The sequence below is a fragment of the Pocillopora verrucosa genome, chromosome 14 (assembly GCF_036669915.1).
Source record: "Pocillopora verrucosa isolate sample1 chromosome 14, ASM3666991v2, whole genome shotgun sequence".
Lineage (NCBI taxonomy): Eukaryota > Metazoa > Cnidaria > Anthozoa > Scleractinia > Pocilloporidae > Pocillopora > Pocillopora verrucosa.
In genome coordinates this window covers 8,539,711-8,561,198 of record NC_089325.1, presented here as the reverse complement: position 1 = coordinate 8,561,198, position 21,488 = coordinate 8,539,711, and the positions used below count along the sequence as shown (strand labels likewise).

Sequence of the window (21,488 nt, the reverse complement as noted above, 5' to 3'; positions counted from 1 at the left end):
TTCTCACCGGAAGTTACCTACCGCAAGATTCAAAAGTATTCAACCTGTTTGAATTACGAAGGCGAGCGTGGCTGGTTCTTTGTCTCGAGGTCATTAGGCATACTTTGTGTACCCACTCATCCATTGTTTGTTAAGACTCGCTGACCAAGCGTCTTGTAATTTATACAAGCTATCAGCCACATTTTTTCCTGTGAATAAGTGTCTCAGCTTCAATAGGAAACCCGTTATCGCTTCGTGCGGCAGGTTTCTGTGTACTGAAGTGAGTGTTAACTACTTTGGAACTCAACGTGATTCCGTCCGATAAAATTTTCATTTCAAGCGACAAAAGTTTGTCAGGCCGGCGAAACAAGCATTTGATCTTCTATTTCTATTGTGTGGGGAACAGAGCGATTGAAGCGGTCACGAATTTCAAGTGATGAGCTGTTCTTAACGACAATCCTTCGAGAAAACAGTTTGTAATCGCTAAAGGTAAGTGACTCAGCTCTTTTATTTGTTGTTGTAGCCCATGAGGATTAAATCAGCTAAAGAAATGTCCAACTCTGATAACTGAATTTCCTGACGAGTAATTGTTGCGATCCGTCGGACTTGAACAGTTAACCAGCGCTCGTTAACCCGCCCTGTAATTTTATAGTAGTTTGAATGCTCATAAAGACTACTTATCGAATTCCTTTTTTTTTCATTACGCATTATGTCAATTATTACTGACTCTAGTTTGACGTTTTTTTGGTACACCTTAAGATCGAAATTTTCGTCTCAGTTTCATTCCCACATGGACTCCTTGACCACGTTAAGAGTATTAATTGATTTACGATGAAATAGAATTTTAAAAATGAAAGCAGGCAATTACCACGCAAATTTCCGACCCGGGCTTATGGCGGAAACTCGTCAGACAAATTGGTTATTCATACAATGCGCAACATGGTTCCTACACATGTGAAAGCTAAATCAGACCGTTAATCAGTTTTATTAGAGAGATATGTCTATACTGATGTTTACTATTACAATGTTCAAGATAAGAACTGTTGAGTTATTTTGTACAAGTAAACGTGTATTATCTGGTGTATGTAACATGATCGAAGCGATTTATAGCGCTCTCTGCCATAACATTGACTCGTGGTGCTCCGCTATTTTCGGCGTCTAGTAGAATTGTTATCCTAAAATTGGACGCGATTTGTTTGTTCAAGATTGTTGTGCTAAGTAAAGTGGTCGGCAAAAGTTTTTCGTATGCTAATCAATTGATTGTTACTTGTCCGATGTGACTTGAGGACATCGGTGTTGTGTATCAAAGACTCTAAGGACGGCATTTTTCTCTAAACCTCAGTGGAAAACGATATGCGTTGATGAAGTTGACCTCATATTTATTCAGCAAGGACCCCTTTTTTACTGAGAAAAACACTGCTTTGTTTTAAGTTATTGACAAACCTAACCGGAACTTTCAATTCAATGCCGCCAACGTCGAGTTCTTTACAAAAGTGCAAGGACTATTAAAAAGACCTCGAAGTGTACATTTTGTGACATTTGGTGGACAAACAGAGCGTACTCCTTTATATGATATCTTATGATATTTCCTTTGTGTGGAGAAAGAACATAAAGAGAACAAATCGAAAATGACATGATATTGTTTGAGACTCGGTCAGCCTGTCAACCTCCAAAAGTTCATTCATATGGGATGCTTAAGGATATCTGTTAATCACCAACACAATCGCCTTGGTAGTATAAAACCATTCAGAACAAGTTTAATAATTACAATCCTTAAGAAGTTTCAGTTCAGGAAGGTGCTCTTTCTTAAATTTCTACTAGAAGTCAGGTCTAAAATATTGGCCTCCCCTCTCCAGATTTCATTGTTCTCAATCGTTAAGTTCTTTTCTTTTGTTTTTTCGGCGAATTTCAATGTTGTGGACGTGACCTACTATTTTGTTCCTTTAACCCAGTTTAACGAGCCGACTGACTCACTAATCTCCCCTTTTATCACTGTTTGACTAAGACCAGAAGAATGCGAGAGATTATTCATAAGAAAAAACCGGCTCTGGCGATAAAAGAACGCTACAAACATTGTTATGCTAATGTATTTTAAATTAATCACTAACAAATTCTTTCCTTTGCCGCGCCCTCTTAAAATAATTCTAATTACCTTTATTATCACTCGATTCAATGTATTCTACCGATGTAGATTTTTTATGGTGGACGAAAACAATATCTCTTGTTAGCTAAGCTTTCCTTCAATGTCTTCTTTCGTTAGTACCAAGCATTTTATGATCACACGCTCCCCTTGACGCGAATGAAGAGATTCACCAATCATTATTTCCAGGAGGTTTCCTTTGACAAAGAATGATTGATGTCTGACGGCTCAATCTCACAAATTAACAACCGATATTTCGTCGTGTTGTAGCTAGAGGTCATAAACTTTACGTCGTACATATTCATGATATAACAATTAAGTTGTCCCTTTCAACTGTTCAGATTCTTTTACACAGTCCTCGATCCACGGTCTGCTTTACCAGAGGTTCACAAATGCTTAGATTCCACGGTTTTCAATCTTTTTAAAGTATTTTCGGATTAACTACGGGAGATGTTGCTCCAGTCTTGGAGAATTCAGTTACAAATGTCACTGATTGTTGCGAAGTGAACAAGTTTTTGTATTTCGGATGAGTCGGTGTTTGTTCTTTACGATCGACAACGTGTATTAAAGGTGAACTGGAGGAATTTCGAGTGCACAAAAAAAATCTGGCGAACTTGAAGCCTAGGCTGAAACTCCAGGTAAGATATTGCCAACTATGGTGTAGTTTTCCGTCGTTTTCCTTACAAAGTTTTCTTCTTGTGTAATGTAATTGATCTTAAAGTTTTATTGGAGGTTTTATCGTTTATCATATGATCATCAACGAAGATAATTCAAAGACGATACCAATGTTTGTTTGCGGTATTAAAATTGCAAATCAAAACCGTCTGAATTATTAACAAATTTAACGGAGTATGGTAAACGATTGAGCGACTAACCCTGTCTTGAAGACGATGATCATCCTAAACACTCCCGTTACCTGCATATTGAAGTTTTGTAATTTATTTAATTTTGAACGTCTCGTAATTCTGTGAATTGTATTGCATTTTCATACTCAAATCTTAAGTTTTCCTGGCTTAGGTTTTATAAATTTTTTATGACTTTAAGGTTGAAATGTCAAAGAAAAACTTTCTTAAAATTTCTTCACTTGAGTTACTCCAGAACTAGAGATGTTGTTATCATTGCTTTTGTTTTCTTATCACAGAGGACAGGGAGTTAATACACATCTCTCAATCAACAAATTTGTAACACTTGCGGTCCTACCGTCATATTCGAGATTTTTTTGCATCTATCTTGTTTGCAAGAACTGTCATTTCATCTGCTTCCTGCTGCAAATCAAATTAAATTGAATGGAATTTACTCCAACTTGCCAGAGTTCCTTAGCTTTATGCATTCTGGCCATTTTTCGAAGATTACCGCTTGAGAGCTCAGTTTGCCGCAATACTTTAGCTGCTCTTATGTGTTTTACACGAACTTCCTCTTTGAAAATCTTCACTGTTTTAGTTACAAAGAAGGTAGAAATCATCTCCTCCCTTTGCTCGATCCATGAAACTTTTCATCGCAATTCTTATCGCAGTAAACAGATAGAGAAATAATTAAGGGTGGGTGACTGAGTTTTCTAACGGATGATCATGGCATGTGTGAGCATGTTTTACTCCTTAACCTTTGTCTTGATCCGTCGAACATTATGCAACAATATAGATATGTATCAAATTCAGCAACGTTTAAATTGAGTTAGCTTAAGCCAAAGGGCGGGCAATTTCCAATGGCGATATTCACAGTGGTGTCAAGACATGTGAGGAGGGTATGTGCGGTAGGAGGGGGGCTAGTGGTAAAAGACTCTATGATCTGTGTATTACGTAAGACCGAGACAAAGATGTAGACCCCCTTCCCCTTTCTTATCTTAAGCTTGGTCAAGCTTCAACGACTTAAAGACTGTTTCCAGCTGTTACTTTCGAACAAAGCCTGCCCAGATATGTGGAGTACGTATTTCATCTCGGGAATTTTGATTGGAGTCGATTTCATTCAACAGTATACCGATTGCTGCGCAGGAGATGACAGATAATTGAACTAATAAAGTGATCTAGAGTAATGAGCCACACCGACTTGGAATTGATCCAGATATCACTGTCTTCATTTCATCAAACCCTTGAATGTTTCTACTCTTTTATTTCCTGAGAGGCTTAGTTTTCTCACTGTTTGTTTAACCGCGGCAGAGAAGTGAGCCTTGAGAGGTCTATTTGTTAGCAAGAATGGATGTTAGGCTTCAGTCTTCAATGACAGCCACAAGCATATATCACTTACCCACTCCTCTTTTTGGGAAAATAGGTCAAAAGGAGGCCAAAGATGATTGCATAATAAAATAAAATCATTTTGACCCAAGCCCTTTTTTATTTTGGCTGCTTGCCTCTGGTGTGCCTGGCCTGAAGGTGTTTAAATTTTTTCTCTTTTTATCTCTCGTTTGGTCCTTATCCTCCGCGTAAAGAAAGCTCAGACATTTGATGCGTTGATTATATTTCTGAATAAGAATTTGACTGCCTTGTCGTAAAATACTCTTTGTGTTTTAAATGAAACGTATCAAGCAACGTTTCTGTATATTTGAGCAGTTGTGATGGGCTTGCTATCGTATTTCACTCCTCCAGGCTTGCCTCACACGTACAGTTGGAAGAGACAGATGGACACGAATATAACAAATTTTTATCGTGTTGAGTATATCTTTTTCTCGGTGTTACTACTTTGCCTTTGTTCTGAGATCATATTCATATCCATTTAACTTTTGAGTTTCGAGTTGTGGTGGAATATTTAAGTTATTCTGTGTTACACCTAGCAACAGCCGTTTTCAATTTGCATTTGATACCCGCAGTAAGGCTCTATTTTTCGCCATATCCTTGGGAGATTTGTGTTATTCTTAGGCAGAAAATTGTTGCCATTTCGTAGAGGGTAGGACCACACATGTATATGATCAGTAGAAGCTCTCTTTCATGAAAGAAATTCTGTCTGGACTTTTCAATCCAATACCTCTTTTACCTCTTAAGAAGACGATTACTCAACTCTTGTGTATTTTTTATAATCACCAGCATATTTAAGTATTAATAAACAACTTGTCTAATGTGTGACGAAAGAAACTTCAATTGATGGTAGGCTGTTATTTCTTTGTATCGTGGAATAACTGCTTTTTCTATGTATCAGTTTGGACAGGCACTTCTGCCAGACCCAAACGAGTTTTGATAATAAATCCTGCGGAAGTTCTATATCCTTCTAAGTTCCATAGAACACATCCAGAAAGTAGGGACTTTGTTCTCTAGCATTAGGAGAGATTTTGGATGAGTTACGCAGTCTAGGAACGATGATTCTACGGAAAATATAGTTTAAAAATGAACAAACTTACGCCGATGATAGATATTGCACGGTGGTCAGATCATTATTGTCTAATCAGTTGAAAACCAGACAAAAGTAATCTAAGCTCTTGAAAATCTCCTGTTGGTAAGTTTGGTTGTTTTGTATTCAGTCGTAGGTTTCCAGCAATAAAATGCGACTTTTTCATCATCCTTTACGCGTTTGAGATAAGCCGGAAAATGTCAAGGGAAAAGATTGGACTTTCTAATGACTCTTGGTTTCGATTACTTTCATCGAGAATACCGTGTTATATCGTATTATTTACAAAATGATAGTAAAAAAGCCCTCCTTTCAAATACTTCAGATAAAATCAGCCATTTTAGAGGACTCTTACTTTTAGTAACATACCACAGACTCATCTAGACGTGTTTGAAAAAGATGAAACATCAGTCGTGAAATGAAAAATGCATTTTCAATTGACCTTGGCTTGTCATCGCTTGTTCTTCCCGTTGGAAATCCGATGATTATCACATTATGGGAATTCCCCTTTGTGCTCTTTCGTTTGACTAAAAGAGATTTTCTGTATTTGGGTTTGAAATATCCGAACTCTTCTTAAGCCTGATCGTTTGTCTGACAAACTGACCGGGCACCTGGCGTAATGACAAGCATAGTCCTTAACAGGTTAATCAAGAAGGGGGTATTTTTTTTTCCAAAAAAAGCAGATTATTCGGGAGTTAGTTACATTTGTAATGTACACACCGCAACCATCGAAATCATTAGGCGTTAATGAGAAGAAAAATCACAGAGTTAAAACTGTCATCTCTGATCAATAGTGTGTTCCAAACTGTTGTAACCCTTTACATTAAAAAGACGTGAGGAACCTGTGGTTGACAGGAGGGTGGTGATGCACTGATCAGTGCTTGTAAACCGCTAGGTCGGTTGAATAAAGTAAACGTCACACTAAGTCGGTTAATCCAGGTGAAAAACTGGCCGTTCGTGGGTAGGAAAACTTATGGCATTTTCATTTTTTATGGTGTCATAAAGTATTCAAAGTTTAGTTTAGGAAAGCTCTCGAAAGAGCAGACCCTATAAGGGCAGGTGACGAGCGAATCGAGAGAAGCAGGAATTTAGATGGGAACGAAACAATAGCACCTGTAGATGATATTGAAATAAGTACTTTGATTTAATCAGTCTCTTTCAAAGCGGTGTATCTGATGAACAAAAAGGATATGCTGGAAAAAAAGACGCGCTGCACATAGGTTTTGATTTCATCTATAAGTAAGCAATTGTTCTGTAGGAGACGACAGATATTTTATCTGATAAGGAAGTGACTGAAAAGGGAGTCTGTCGACCTGGATATGAGCCAGTGATAAAGCTACCGCACGATTTTAAAGGTTGAAAATATTTTTCGCAATTTGTTTGCTAAAATGTTTCATTTTTTTTGTCCTGAAAGCTTTTTTTAAAACTATGTGTCTTCTTGTAAATACCACGCCTTTTTATCAAACATCCGCAGTGTTTTTCTTGAATTTTTTTTTCACTTTATTCCTGATTTTTCAGAAGTGTGTACTTACATCTTAATGAACACCAGCTTTAAGTTTTTAGGTTCCTAAGGAAGGGATACTTAGACCCAATTAAAAGTTTGATCTATTTTTCAGATGCAAGCGTGAACATAGACAAACTTTCCCACGCTTTACGAAATGTAGGTCAACAGGCAAGTCAAATTGTTCCCAGTGTGGCTTGGATGTCTGGTAGCCTGGAGGCGTTTTTTCCTCTTGTAGACACTTGTTAAGTTTTTACCCTTCTGTTTAAAAGCCAAACATCTGTGGAGCTGATTATCTTTCTGAATAATAGTTTGACTCCTTGTTGTGAAGGTACTTTTCGTCTTTCACGAAACATTTCAAGCAGTGGTTTTATTCATTTGAAGACGGTTAGGAGGCGTGATACCCTATCCCTCACCGATATGCATTTACACAGTTGGAGATGTCCGAAGTGGCGACAAACGTACCCAATCATTATTATATTAGAGTATATAATTTTTGTTTTCATTGTATCAGTTTCTCTCTCTCACTCCATGACCGTTATTCATTTCCATCGAAGTTTTATGTTTCTAAGAAATAAAAGGAAAGTAAATCTTTTTGCACTACAATTACACGCCATTTATACATGATATGCCGCATTAATCTGCTGGCGTTTTTCGCCGTAGATTTCGGAGATAATTTGTTCCATCTCAAGAAAAGCAGAGCATTCCAATTCTGTTGAGGAAAGGTTTTTTAAATTTGATTTATAATAATCATTTAATAAGTTCTTAAAGTGGAGGCCGGAATTTATGGGTGAACTTTTTAAAGGTACTGACGCTTTATCACGCTTTATAAACTTTCTCACAAGAAATTCAAAATGGGTGTAAACTTCGAGAGACTTTTCACCTTCTGTCAAATAGCAGATTTTGAGAGAGACCTTAACAACTGACCATTGTTCTGTTCGCCCGTCCACGTGGGAACTCAATGAATATCACGTGAAAGGAATGATTCAATGCTACAGACCAGACCCAGTTAATTCAATTGAAAAATTTTGAGTAAAGTCATTCAAACGAATTAGAAACTTCTAGTGAATCAGTTTAGCTGTTCTGTAATCAGCCGAGATTTTTAAAAGTTTCTTGTAAAATCATCCTTCGTTTATTACAAGATAAACAAATTTCCATGCCAAATCTTTTTCTCTTAAATAATTCAGTTTTTTTCCTCTTTAATCAAACAGTCAAGGATCGTTTGGTATTTTAATCAATGTATTGGGAGAAGTAGAAAATATCCTTGATGTGAAGTCTTAATATATTACTTAAAGTTTCAAACGTGCTGTCATGAACTACTCCACGAAGGTTTTCGAAGTTGTCATTGTCGTGAAATGCAAACTTTTACAAAAGGCTTTTACTGTCAACTTTTGTGCTATCAATTAGATAGCAATTAAACATGATGATTATCACGTGAAGGGATGATTCGATATTTCATGAAGAAACTTAGTAGTTCAAAAATAAAACAAAGTAATAAATACTTCGTCATCGGTCGCGAAATGGCAATGACTTTTACAATCGACTTTTGTTTGTTGGTCAACGTGGAAAATTGGTGATTTTGACGTGAAAAGGAATAATTCGATTCTGAATACTACATTTTGTTTTAAGTTAATAATTGTGTACTAAAATGTTGTTCTACTTATAATAACGAAATTGGAAAAAAGATCTTTTGGCATAATGACAAATAAAACAGGTCAGATCAGCATTTGGTTAAGAATATTAGACAGACACTGTAACCCTTTCTCATGCGCGCGTTCTTGGGCGTTACTAGAAAGTATTCGAAAGAGGTAGGCGTCAAGCAGAATTTATCCCGCGACCTTCGAAACGTGCACGAGGTTTGAAAACTTCCTGACAAACTCATCAGAGTTTAAACAGTTACCCTTTGATTAAGTGAAGTTTTGAATTTGCACACTTAAGAACTTAAGTTTTAAAGAAACTGCTTGAACTAATCAATTTGCCTTTTCGTGATTTTATTTATGAACGATTTGCACTTTCGGATGCAATGAGATAATCAGGCTGACACATGTTCAGCGACGTTTTGATGATTTTGACGAACATATTTAGCAATATTTGAATTAATAAAGGCGGGTAGGGTACAATACTAGATATGATTACATCAGATAAATGACGTGTTTCACATCGTAACAATTCAAAATTAAGACAAGAGCAAGCTGTCGTTGACAAGAGGGCGGTACCGCTCTGATCATTATTCTAAGGCGCTTATAGATAGTTAGGTCGGTTCAGATGAAACAAATGTCACACTCTTCGTATTTGTAAAACACCTTAAAACTAAGATAGCTAATCTGGTCGAAGAGCAAAGATGGTACTGATTTTTTACATGTATTAAGACGTAAGCTGGCAGGAATTTAAATTCTTAGCTGATTTCTTGTTTGGATGTGGTGAGACAGGATGTCGCTGTGCACTGAACTATATAACACGCACGTACAGCGATACTAAAACCGCACTCATCTGATTTCCTCAGGAAAAGTATTTTTGGAATATATAGAGAACATGCAATACTCAAGTAGTCGTTTATTATATTTGTAAGAGAATATTCTTCTCTAACTTGAGAGATGTAAGGCTCCTTATAACATCAACAAAGTTGCGATGTGCCTTTGTGAGATTAAACTGAGTTGTGGAACTTTACCTCGAATATCGCGTGATATCCTTCATAATTCTGATGATAATCTGTTCAAATCCTCCCAAAAAGTCTCTTACAAACCGCAATTACTGTTCATTTGTGAACATCTCAAAAGACTGCAACTTAATTTGAAAGTCAGATTTTTTCCACAAAAGAGTTGATATCATCCTGCGACTGTTGGTGGTTTTTCCAGTTGATTAATCACGAATAGCCGTACTGTTGTCGAAGTTAAACCTTCTTTCAAGAGGTACAAACATGACACCTACCAGTTTTTCTTTTTTTTTCTACCAAGCTTTAGTCATGGCGTAGGCTAGCTATCAGTTTGTGAAGGGACGCGTTATAAAACCAATTTGAGCTCATACTGGTTTATTTTGAGTGATAGTTAGGGGAGTTTAAGACCCTAAAAGGAAGTCTGATTCTTATAATTTTTTCGCGAAATGTGGGCAGACAATTTCGAGTTTGTCTCTCGGCACTGATTTCAGTTATCGGTCAATCTATTTGTTCGATGTGTAAGCTATGATTCACTTTGTCCAGGAGTGATTTGCATGCACAATGACCTTTCTTGACGCTAGAAATGGAATTTTTGTGGTTTAATCTGCGGCAGCTGATATTAGAAGAAAACTTTGATTGTTTTTCTTTTGTTCTGCTGTGGCAGTTGTGGTCAAGTGATCCTTTGGGGGTAAGCCCTGCAGTTGATAATTGGCTATAGATAACAAAGATATTCTGAATGTCACGCAAGCTGTATAAACCGCAGACTTCTCGTAAACTGACAATTATTGACAATTCATTAAGTTATTGGGCACTAGCTATAGAATTCTTGTAAATCTGGTTCATATTTACAGCATTTACGAGGCGTGAAATACAAACAAATTACAAATCGTGCCCTTTGAGTGGCCTTCAATTCGAATAATTGAAAACATAACGATGTTGAAGAGAATTCTAATCATGCGACCTTTTAAGATCACTGACTATTGCTAATAAAGGAATATAGATTCTTTCCTGAATTAGCATTAAAATGCTCGTTTCTATGGAGACAGTGTCAATTAGGTTGTCACATTTCCTGTCGGTTGAGGGCCTGCGGTGTATTAGTATTCCCAAGAGATTTCACAAATTTTTCATTTACTTTTCAACACACCAGACATGCTGGTGGATTTCTTGAACAGATAAACGACATGTCCGCATCTTACCACATGTATCCTTTCAAATGTACTGCATTCCTTCGCTTTGAAGTTGTATAGCGCTAAACTAAATATATCTGGGATGGATTTAATAGATGAATTAACGTTTTAACGGTAAGCACAACTCACGATTAAACAAATTACAGGGGACTAATTGCTTCGTAGTTGTTATCATTTCTCTCTAATGTTATTTTTGCCGTTTCTTGAAATCCAGGTGAAGGTTCCAGGATGAGATCTCTCTTTAAACTCGTGGTACTGCCGATTCTTTTATTCTGTTGTTCTTTAAATGTTTGTCTTGGAGTTATCGAGGAAAGTTTGGTGGAAAACAATACACAAACTTTAGGAGACGATGGATTGCGGCAAGGTCGTCCCAGTTCAGTCGTGGTTGAAACTGTTCCCACCTATTCGTGGGAATTTCGTTCAAAAAATGAAAAAGACATTAAATTTACGAGTGGTGGACTATATCAAGCTACGATTTCCGAGACAAAAAAGTCTCAAATAATATGTGACTTGAAAATGGGTGTTTATGCTCACGACGAGGACACTGAGGTCGAATTCAACATAACGAAAGGGAACGCTGAGGGGACATTCACTGTTAGTTCCAAGCGCGTGGAAGACTTCATTTTTATGGAAATTACAGCTGAAAGAAAACTAAATCGCGAAGAAGATGGATATTTCTTGCTCACTGTGGCAGCCCAGCATCCAGAAACAAATGAAGTACTAGATATGACTGAGGTGAATGTGAACGTCCTAGACTTGAATGATAATTTACCAAAATTTTCACGTCTGTTTCAACATGTGACTGTAGAGGAGGACATTCCTCTACACACTTCAGTTGCTCAAGTGGTTGCCAACGATGAAGACATGGGCCCAAATGGATTGCTCTATTTCTCTTTTATTTCAAAATCCCCCTTCTTCGCTATTGACCCAATCTCTGGGGTTGTAACTGTAACGAGATCTTTGGCCGGTAAACGGAGAAGAAGCTATGGATTACTAGTGACCGCACGAGATCGGACTTTGCCGTCTTCAAAAGCGCAGTCAGCGAAAGCAAAGCACAATATCACCGTTACAGTAAGGCCCGTGAACAGGTTTTCGCCAGAGATCAAGGTGAAGTTTCAGCTTGAAAAGATCATCGAAGGAAACAGCGATATTCGTTTTGCGGTAATTCAGGTTTCCGATCAAGATAACGCAAACAGTGGTGAAATTAACAAAGTGAGAATCACTTCAGGAAACATGGAGGGACATTTTAAAATCAGACGCTCACAGGATGCTTCGGACGAGTTTTGGATCGATGTTGTGAAGCCACTAGATCGTGAAAAAGCACCAAACGGCTATAAACTGGTTATTACAGCCTTTGACAAAGGCTCCCCGCCGCGCAGTGGAACCGTTACGTTACGTGTTTTGATTGAAGATGTTAATGACATCAAACCGGCTTTCAATCAAAGTCTCTATGAGGCCACCATTTCCGAATTAGCGCCGTTGTACACCTCCGTCGTTCGTGTATTTGTAGACGATGGTGATTTAGGCAACAATGCAAAAGTTTATTACACTCTGCGTGGAGGACACAGTAAAAACTTTCGTATAGACCGCGAAACAGGGCTCATAACTACCACAGGGCACTTAGACTATGAAACAAAACCAGTATTAGAATTTGACGTGTGGTGTTTTCAGTCCGATTCGTCGAAGCAAATGGCCAGTGCAAGAGTCTCTGTTAATATTGAGGATGCAAATGACAATGATCCAGAGTTTGAAAATCCATCATATTCACTGGAATTTTTTGAAGATTCGAGACCTGGAACAAAATTACCACTAACAGTCAGGGCAAATGATCCAGACAGTGGAAGTAATGGAAAGATTCAATACTCAATCATAAATAGGGAGTCACTTCCATTTGCCATTGATTCAGAGACTGGAGATATTATCTCGTTAACATCGCTGGACAGGGATGCAGGAGTACCAGAGTTTATTACCCTTAAGATACGGGCATCAGACTTTGGAGAGCCATTCAGAAGGGAGTCAGAGACTTATGTACACCTCCACATCAAGGCCAATAATGACAATCAACCCGTGTTTGAATATTTCCGGTGTACTATAAAGATCAGTGAAGATGCACCAGTAGGAACCATCTTAACCAGTCTTACAGCTGTTGACATTGATGTTGGTGAATCTGAAGGACTCGTCTATGGGATAGACCCAGTTGGAAACACAGATAAAACTTTTAGCATCAATCCAAGTACTGGACAGTTAAAAACTGCAAAATCTCTTCAAGGTGGTGAAAAAGAGTTTTCTCTATATGTCACAGTGACTGATTCTGCACTGAAGTCAAAGCATCCGGTAACTCTTAAAATCATGGTTGTTTCACCCCAGACTGCTACTGAATTTCTAAACTATGTTGAGACAAGATGCAGTGTTTTTCCTCATTACCTCAAAGCTGTGGAACATGTGAGGAAACAAGGAAACTTCAAACCATCTTATCCTTCAATTGAAAAAGTACCTGCCAAGCTAACCAATATAAACTATCCAAGATTTCATTTGCACAATTCTGTCATTGAAGTCAGTGAAGATGTAGCTGTGAAATCAACCATCATGAAATTCTCTGCTACTGATGATGATCAGGGATACAATGGTATGATTTTGTACTCCATAGTGAGTGGTAACATTGGCAGTGCATTCAATATAGACATGCATACTGGAGAGCTTTACATAGCTTCTTTGCTAGACAGAGAAACCATGGGAAAGTTCAGATTGAACATATCTGCCAATGATTGTGGCTCTCCTGGTAAAACAGCTTATACAGTCATCTATATAAATGTTATCGATGTGAATGACAATGCCCCTGTCTTTGAACGGGACATTTATGAAGTTAGTATACCAGAGAACATCACACGTGGACAGACAGTTGTTGTAGTGAATGCAACAGACATGGATGATGGTGAAAATGGAAGAATTCATTTTAAATTGTTGAATGACTTTGGAGAGAAGTTCAGAATAGATTCCAGAACAGGTCGATTGTCAGTTGCCTATGCACTTGATTATGAAGACCGCGCAAAGTACAGCATAGAAGTACAAGCATTTGACAACTCTCCAACATCCCAGAGGATGGTATCTGCCATGGTTATTGTAAACCTGGTGGACATAAATGATAATGCACCTGCAATAGTTCCAAGAACTTTCAATGTTTCCATTCCTGAAGACCTCCCACCAGAGAGTGTTGTGGCTGCAATTTCTGCAGAAGATCCAGACACAGGGTTAGGAGGAGAACTTGAATTTTCTTTTGTGGACAACCTCAAAAGATTCAAGATTGATTCTGGAAGTGGTGTAATAAGATTACGTCGCCATGTGGATTATGAACAGGAAAATGTGTATAACTTGAAAGTCAAAATCAGTGACAAAGGGACACCGCCCCTATCATCATTTGCGAATGTAAACATTAACATTCTTGATGTAAATGAAAACAATATTGCCCCAATATTTCCTGGGGTGAGTCTTTTAAGGGCAACTGTGTCTGAGAACAGCCCTGTTGGAACTTCTGTTCTGAAGGCAGAAGCCTTTGATAGTGACTCATGGTATATGAGCTATTTTATCATTGATGGAACAGGAGTTGATAAGTTTGAAATTGGCCGTGAAAATGGCATCATCAGAACCACAAAAATACTTGATTGTGAGGAAAGTGATCATTATTGGCTGCACATCCAGGTAAAAGACCGTGAAATGTCTCCACTACACACCAATATTCCAATGTTGATTACTGTGCTGCCAGTCAATGATGACCCCCCTTATTTCAACCCTGCTATTTATTTTCCATCTGTCATTGAAAATGCTGCACCAGGAGAAAGTGTTGTGACTGTGAAAGCTCATAATCCAAGTTCAGATGGGTCTAACCTGCTTTATTCTATCAAAAGTGGGAATGAGGCTGGTAGGTTTGCCATTGATAGGAAGAGTGGCCTCATTACAACAACCACATCTCTTGATCGTGAAGAACAAGATAAGTATGAACTGGAAGTCAAGGTGTCTAATGGTGACAACCCACCAAAATCTGCATATATTACTTTTCCAGTGACAGTTGCTGATGCTAATGACAACGGTCCTTACTTCTTGAAATCCCTCTATGATGTTTATTTTAAGAAGCAGGATGATCCTTCAACCTCTGTTGAGGTCTTGAGAGTTGCAGCGGTGGACAAAGATATCAGCAGCAATGCTGATCTGACCTATGGGTTTTTGTATCCATCAGAAATCAGTCCTGGACAGTTGAAAATTGATCCAAAAACTGGTGTCATCTCTGCCAAACTTTCCTGCCAAGGTGAGGATTACCTTGAGTTTGAAGTCAATGTTACAGATGGTGGAGTACCCCCAAGATCTGCATCAGTTCCTGTTTTCATGGAGTACTGCATGTCAAAGAACCCACCTAGTTCTAACCCACCCCGGTTCAGTCAAAAGGTCTACAAGAAGTCATTTAAAGAAGATGCTGAGGTTGGATCTGTTGTGGAACTTGTTTCTGCCCATGATTCTGATGGTGACTCTTTGACATACTCTATTATCTCAGGAAACATTGGAAACAAATTCCTAATTGACAAAGTTAGGGGTGAGGTAACCATTGCCAACAAACTTGATCATGAAGAAGCCAGTTCTTATACTTTGACAATCCAGGCATCTGATGACTATAACGCTAAAACAACATCTTTGGAAATTGAAGTTGAGGATGTCAACGACAACTCACCAGTGCCCTTGATGACAGAGTATCAAGTTCATATTCCAGAAGATGCCAAAATTGGATCAGTACTGACCAAAGTTGAAGGTAACAATTATTGCTCTTTGCCAACAGATACTTTTCAATGTATACTGATTATTATTAATCATCATAGTCTTCCTCTGGTGTACCTGGAATTGTAGAAAAAAAGTGTTGTGATGTGATGGGATCACTATCTGAATTGTTGTCAAAGCCAGACCTAATAGTGTTAGTTTGCAAACATAACCTCTTGCATGCCCAGACCACAATCATATACTCCTCAGGAAAGCTGTATTAACAAACATTTAAGGACGAGTAAGAGAAAGCTAATTATCCTTTGACTTTTACATCAATTTGACAGCAACTGATGGAGATGGCGGAGCCAGTGGGTCTGTAAAGTATGCCATTGTGGGCTCAGTCAAACGAAAGTCCATTTCATTGTTCATGATCCAGAGCTTAACTGGCAACATCAAGACAACAAAGCCTCTGGACTATGAAGATTTGAAGGAGCATACTCTTATAATTGAAGCCACAGATCAAGCAACTCCCAAGAGACAAAGTCTCTTTACCATTGTGATTAAAGTGGATGATGTGAATGACCACAAGCCCATGTTTGTTAGATCAGAGTTCAAAGCTGAAGTGAATGTTGATGCCTCCATTGGCACTCCCATTATCAAAGTGTTTGCAACTGATGATGATGATGGTACAAATGCATTGCTTAAATTTTCCATCAAAGGTGGAAATACAAATGATGCATTTTACATTGATCAGAATTCAGGAATTATACAAGTAGCGGCAAAATTAAGTAGTGCTATTGATGAATACAGTCTTCAAGTGCAGGTGTCAGACAGTGGAATCCCAACTCAAACAGCTGAAGTTGAAGTGAAGGTGAGTTTAGATGGCATTCTTTTGTATATCAGATATTTTAAAATGTTGTTGAAATATTTTTACTTCAGTGCTAAATGAGAACAATAATGGGGGATTTCCAACTTCAGAGGAGTGGCATAGCTGGTAGATTTGTTATGTTGGGGGTTTCTTTAAGATTTAGTGGCAGGAAGTCAGCCTCAGGAGACTTCAGTGGGCAGAAAAGATCATGTGAAGTGAATATGTTTATGACCAACTTGAACCACTGGTACCTGTTACCCTCTGTGCAATGCAAGCCCTGGTTTTCAGGTTTTCTCTGTGACACCTTGTCTGTTTGCCTGAAACTTTGTGGTTGTTAAAGCTAGTTTGAAAAAAATTTTTCTGTTGTATTCATTTTTACCAACATGTATTATATTTTCAAAGTGTTTGTTTCATGGGCCTTATTTGGTCTATGTGTAGGGTTTTGGGTTTCACGACTTTATTCCATGTACCATTCTAATGTCAAATATTCTGGTCAAATCTACGATAAAGTTCTGTTTGATTATCTCATTAACTAGTTTCTATTTCCAAAATGTCTTTAGATTTTGGTAAGAGGCATTAACCAGCCTGTTGAATTCGAGCGACCTTTATACCAAGCTTCAATCAAAGAAAATCATCGTCCTGGTCATCCAATTATTAACGTGATATTCAATGGCAGCTTGCCGTCTTATGAGTTTGTGCCTCAGGATAACGCCTGCTGGAAAGACTTTGATATCAACCGGAAAACTGGGCTAGTTACTAACAAGGTAAACATCACATTGTTATTGACTTTTTCCAGTGAACCTGCTGAGAAAAGGTTCGATTTGTTTCAACTTAACAGTATGTTACATGTTAAAGATTTTTCGTGTGCACAGCAGTTCATTTTGTGAACGTGATGCTATTATTATTTGGTATGCAGCAGATGAAAGGATTTCCTCTCTCGAAGTTATTAAATTAACATTACAGCAATTATTTAACGCATCGCAGTATGCGTAATATTTTTACGGTGAAAGAACCTTTTTGGCTTTCTTATTTGTTTAATTGCTCAAGGAGGTAACTTTATAAAGGCAGCTAGATTGTTCGAAAGCCTTAACTGATCAGTGTTTAGTCCGGCACTGACCCTAACTGATTTCCCTCTAAAACCTGCTAAAACTTAAAGTATATTTAAAAGGTTTAAAGACATATTTTGTGAAGTTAATCAGTTGCTGACAATCTCTTGTGGCACGTGATGTGCCTAGTACTGTCTTCCTTTTCTCGTGAAATACGGTTGGACTCAAAGGAAAAAACTTATGTGGACAATCTGAACTGTTACCAAATACAATTCATTTTAATGCAAAAAAACAAGTACAGAAACTTTAGGCTTTAAAAAGTCATTTCAATATCTTATGACATTATCAAGTTACAGGTTGTCGTTGCCAAATTCTTTAATTTTGGGGGGGGGGGGGTAAAAGCGTGTTTATTGTTAAGAGGTTAATGGTTATCTTTCAATTGAAAAGAGTTACATGATCTTATGATTGCAACTACATAAAAGGTCTTTGTAAACAGAACTTAGCCGTACGAAACGGGAAATTCCGGTGAATTGATCTGCAGCATTTCTCCTCAGGCTAAGACAAAAATAGATGTTTCATTATCTGGAAATATGTGAAAACTGCCTTTGAGTAACAACTTGAAATGGCTCGCGCGACTGTTTTAGACCCTGCTGAGTATGAACAGAAAGTCTTAAGATTTTATTCGTTAATCTTATTGCAAGGTGTACTTTGAACATATTCTTTTATCACTTAATGGAAGAGTAATGAGATTGTTGTCACAAAAGTCGAGTTCTTGAAGCAAATTAGAAAGTTACTTAGCATCAAGCATTATGACGCAAAGCTCTCAAGATTAAGTGGGATTGATTTCCGTTTGCAAAATTCTTGTCGTTGCTCCCTATAATTCTATGCTAATAAAATATTTTCATTTGCGACATTTCATCTTAGAAGCATGTGCTGTTCTTATTCTTTAAATGTTGGCGCAAGAATGTTAAGAAAAAAAAAAAACAGTTGCATAGTGGACTTTATTAGTTAATTGTCTCGCGTGGTTGCGTTCCGTGATAAATTGCGGGAGCTTTATGGGTATGCGTTGAGCTGTAATCCGACATTCCCTCACCCTAGTAACTCATAGCACGTTCCAATTTATTATGGTTTTCAAATAAAACAGACAAAAAATTGCTACTTTAAGATAAAAAGTCATCCACTGACCACCAAGGCTCAGTGAAATGTTTTAGACTTTGCTTGAACCGTTAGCAACGATAAGTTACGCTTTTGGTTGTTGCATGACTTGGGGCTGATTGATCATCTGTTCGTCATCGCCTCTTTGGCGTCAATGACAAAGGTCATCTTTTCCACATGAGACTTATCTGCCGATTGAACCTTCTAGAATGCATTTCTGGTTTTATCAGTCCTTAAAATAGCATATTGAATGAACTTAAAGAGTCTGAACGTTTATGAAATGATTTTCATCGTAACAAGTTTTTGATTTTCCCTCGCGTGATGTTTGTGTAACTTTTTGCTTAGCAGCTCACCAAAGGTCATTGTGAAATTTTTACGTGTGCGCTTGATTGTTAGAAAATATTTTAAGCCCTTAAATCCGCTTAACAGAGAAAGGTTGTGACACTGAATGAGTTTTTATTTTAGTTTAGGTTGTCAAATTCAGTTCGAGTCGATAACAAACGAGGATGTTTTACTTTTTGGATATCAATAGTTTTTCATTAGAAGTATTTTCCTGTTTGTTTCTCAAAATGGTTACATATTCGTGGGTGTTCTGATAAAAATACCAGTAAAAATAGAGACAGATGTTCTTCTGTTCACCCGAAGGTGTTGTTTTTTCTATAATTTGAAGAGGATGTTCGTGATCTGACAAAGTGTTCTTTTTCATTTGGTGCGCCAGTCTCAAATCACATTACAGTTTTCATTGCAAAGTCATTAAGTCGTCATAAGTCTAAATCATGACAAATGGGCGTAAATTGTTAACCTCTTGAAATCGTTATATTTTGGAAAATTATCAGCTCTTGGACGTTTTTTCTCGACCCTCGGTCCCTTTCTTTTGATACTCTTTCGAAACTTGATAACAAAGCAAATATTAGGCCGGCAACCTGCATGCTAAAGACTACTTTGAATTTTGTTATCTGTTCTACTTTCTTGGGACGAAGAATATGTTTTTAAATGACTTTGAGTGTTTTTTGAAAGGTACTATCATACTACGTGTCTCACTTAAGTATTATAAGAAATAAGTGCAACAAGCTGGCACAATTTTATTTTCATGCCGTTTCAGTGGAACCAAATTTAGAAGTATATTGGTATATTCCCGGCAGGGTTTACTGTAATCAAGTTCATTTTTTTGTCTGCTTCTAATGGTAAATTACTGTAAAAAAGAGCAAAATTAGACTGTAACTTTCCCATCATAACTTGGAAACTATCACATTAGAGCAGAAATGTTAGAATGTTTCGAGTTGTTGAGCAACAAAACAGAGGAGACAACTTCGGGAAAATGAAAGAGGAAACAAACCACATTTGTGACGCAAAGCAATTTTCAGCTATTTTATATGGTTTGAATCTAACCGCGACTTTTGCTTTTAGAAACCTTTCGATGCTGAAGAGCTTACTGAGTGCAAGTTCTTAATTCGTGGAACCAGTAGCGATGGAAATGGACAAACTCAACTGATTGTTAAAATAATCGACGAGAACGATCATGCGCCGGCATTTAGCCAACTGCTCTACCTGGGACACATCAAGGAAGGCTTACCTGAAGACTCGCCTGTAATTGGTGGAGATGGGAAAGCACTTGCCATTCAAGCCAGTGATGCCGACGTCAGCGGTAGTGATTTGATGTACGAAGTTGTTGGATGTTCGATGTTCACGATTGACTCACAATCTGGAGAACTGATGACAGCAGAGGTAAAGAGAATATTGCGGGAAGAATTTCATTTAGGAGGTCTGGCTCTAGAAGTTTCTTGGTCTGCTGGTTAGGTTTTGTAATTTGGCAAGGCGCTTTACTCCTAATACACCTCTGTACACCCAGGAATATGCGGTGTATCTTTAACTTTTTTCAGTGAGACCAACTTTATTGCCTTTGTTAAGTAGGCTTTTCTTTTCTTCCTTCACAGATGCTGGATTTTGAGTCCGTGTCGTCGTACAGGTTCAAGATCAAAGTTTCTGATGATGGAACACCCAGTTTTTCTGCTTTTACAGATGTCGTTGTCTCGGTGCACGATGTCAACGACCTTCCTCCAATCTTTTCCTCTCCTGTGTTCGAAGCAGTAGTCTTCTTACCAACGTACTCTGGTTCTGTTATAACCACAGTCACAGCTGCAGACGGAGACTCCCAACCTCTCACTAGCCTTACATACTCAATTGCCACGCCATCTCTCACGCACATCTTTGATATTTCCCCAAGACAAGGTGTTATAACCGTGAAAAACTCTTCACTCATATATCAAGCAGTTTATCACGTTCAAGTCTCTGTTTCGGATGGAAACTTTAGTAATCAAGCCACTGTGAATATTGAATGTAAACCGCTGCCAGTCAGTGATCTTCAGTTCAGTCAGATGGAGTACAACGCGTCAGTTGTAGAAGGAATCAGTACAGCTGCCGACATCGTTCAACTGCAGACTGTAGGCTACTCAGTCGGCGACACCATTACCTACTCAGTTGTTGTTCCATCGCATTTCTTCGTCATCTCCGAAAGTACAGGCATCGTGTCGACGTTGCCAGGAAAAACGTTTGATCGAGAGACAACAGATCGATATGAAATCGTTGTCCAAGCTCGGGACGACAGAAAACCAATGCCTCGAGTAGCTCAGAGTCTGTTGTACGTGATTGTGGATGATGTAAACGACAATGCACCGATTTTTACCAAAGATGTGTATTTCTTCGTGATCCAAGTTAGTGCAGATGTCGGAGCATTTGTGGGACAGGTCCAGGCAAGCGACAAGGATATCGGCAGCAATGGTGCCATCAAGTATGTGATTTCCGTTGTTTACATCGGGAAAGTTAGGGTTGTTTTGTTTTTTTGGAAGCTCTTTGATAGCATCCAGCTTCTTTCTTTTTTCGTTATGTTGCTGATGTATGTTATGT

At 38.1% G+C, this 21,488-nt stretch overlaps 1 protein-coding gene across 3 annotated transcripts in view; it reads left to right on the top strand.

Annotated features, from left to right (window-relative positions):
- Nucleotides 1–76: 76 nt before the first annotated feature.
- LOC131776588 (protocadherin Fat 1) overlaps nt 77–21,488 on the top strand; it is a 32,273-nt gene continuing 10,861 nt past the window's right edge. Inside the window, exons 1-6 of one of the 3 annotated variants that reach the window (XM_059092800.2) lie at nt 77–468; nt 10,987–15,567; nt 15,860–16,386; nt 16,944–17,147; nt 19,992–20,309; nt 20,519–21,372. In XM_059092800.2, the coding sequence (XP_058948783.2) occupies nt 11,001–15,567; nt 15,860–16,386; nt 16,944–17,147; nt 19,992–20,309; nt 20,519–21,372 (6,470 nt within the window). In that variant the 5' untranslated portion in view covers nt 77–468; nt 10,987–11,000. Of the gene's footprint in view, nt 469–2,460; nt 2,758–10,730; nt 10,887–10,986; nt 15,568–15,859; nt 16,387–16,943; nt 17,148–19,991; nt 20,310–20,518; nt 21,373–21,488 lie in introns of those variants that run through there. The other 2 variants (XM_059092801.2, XM_059092799.2) reach the window with 2 other exon arrangements.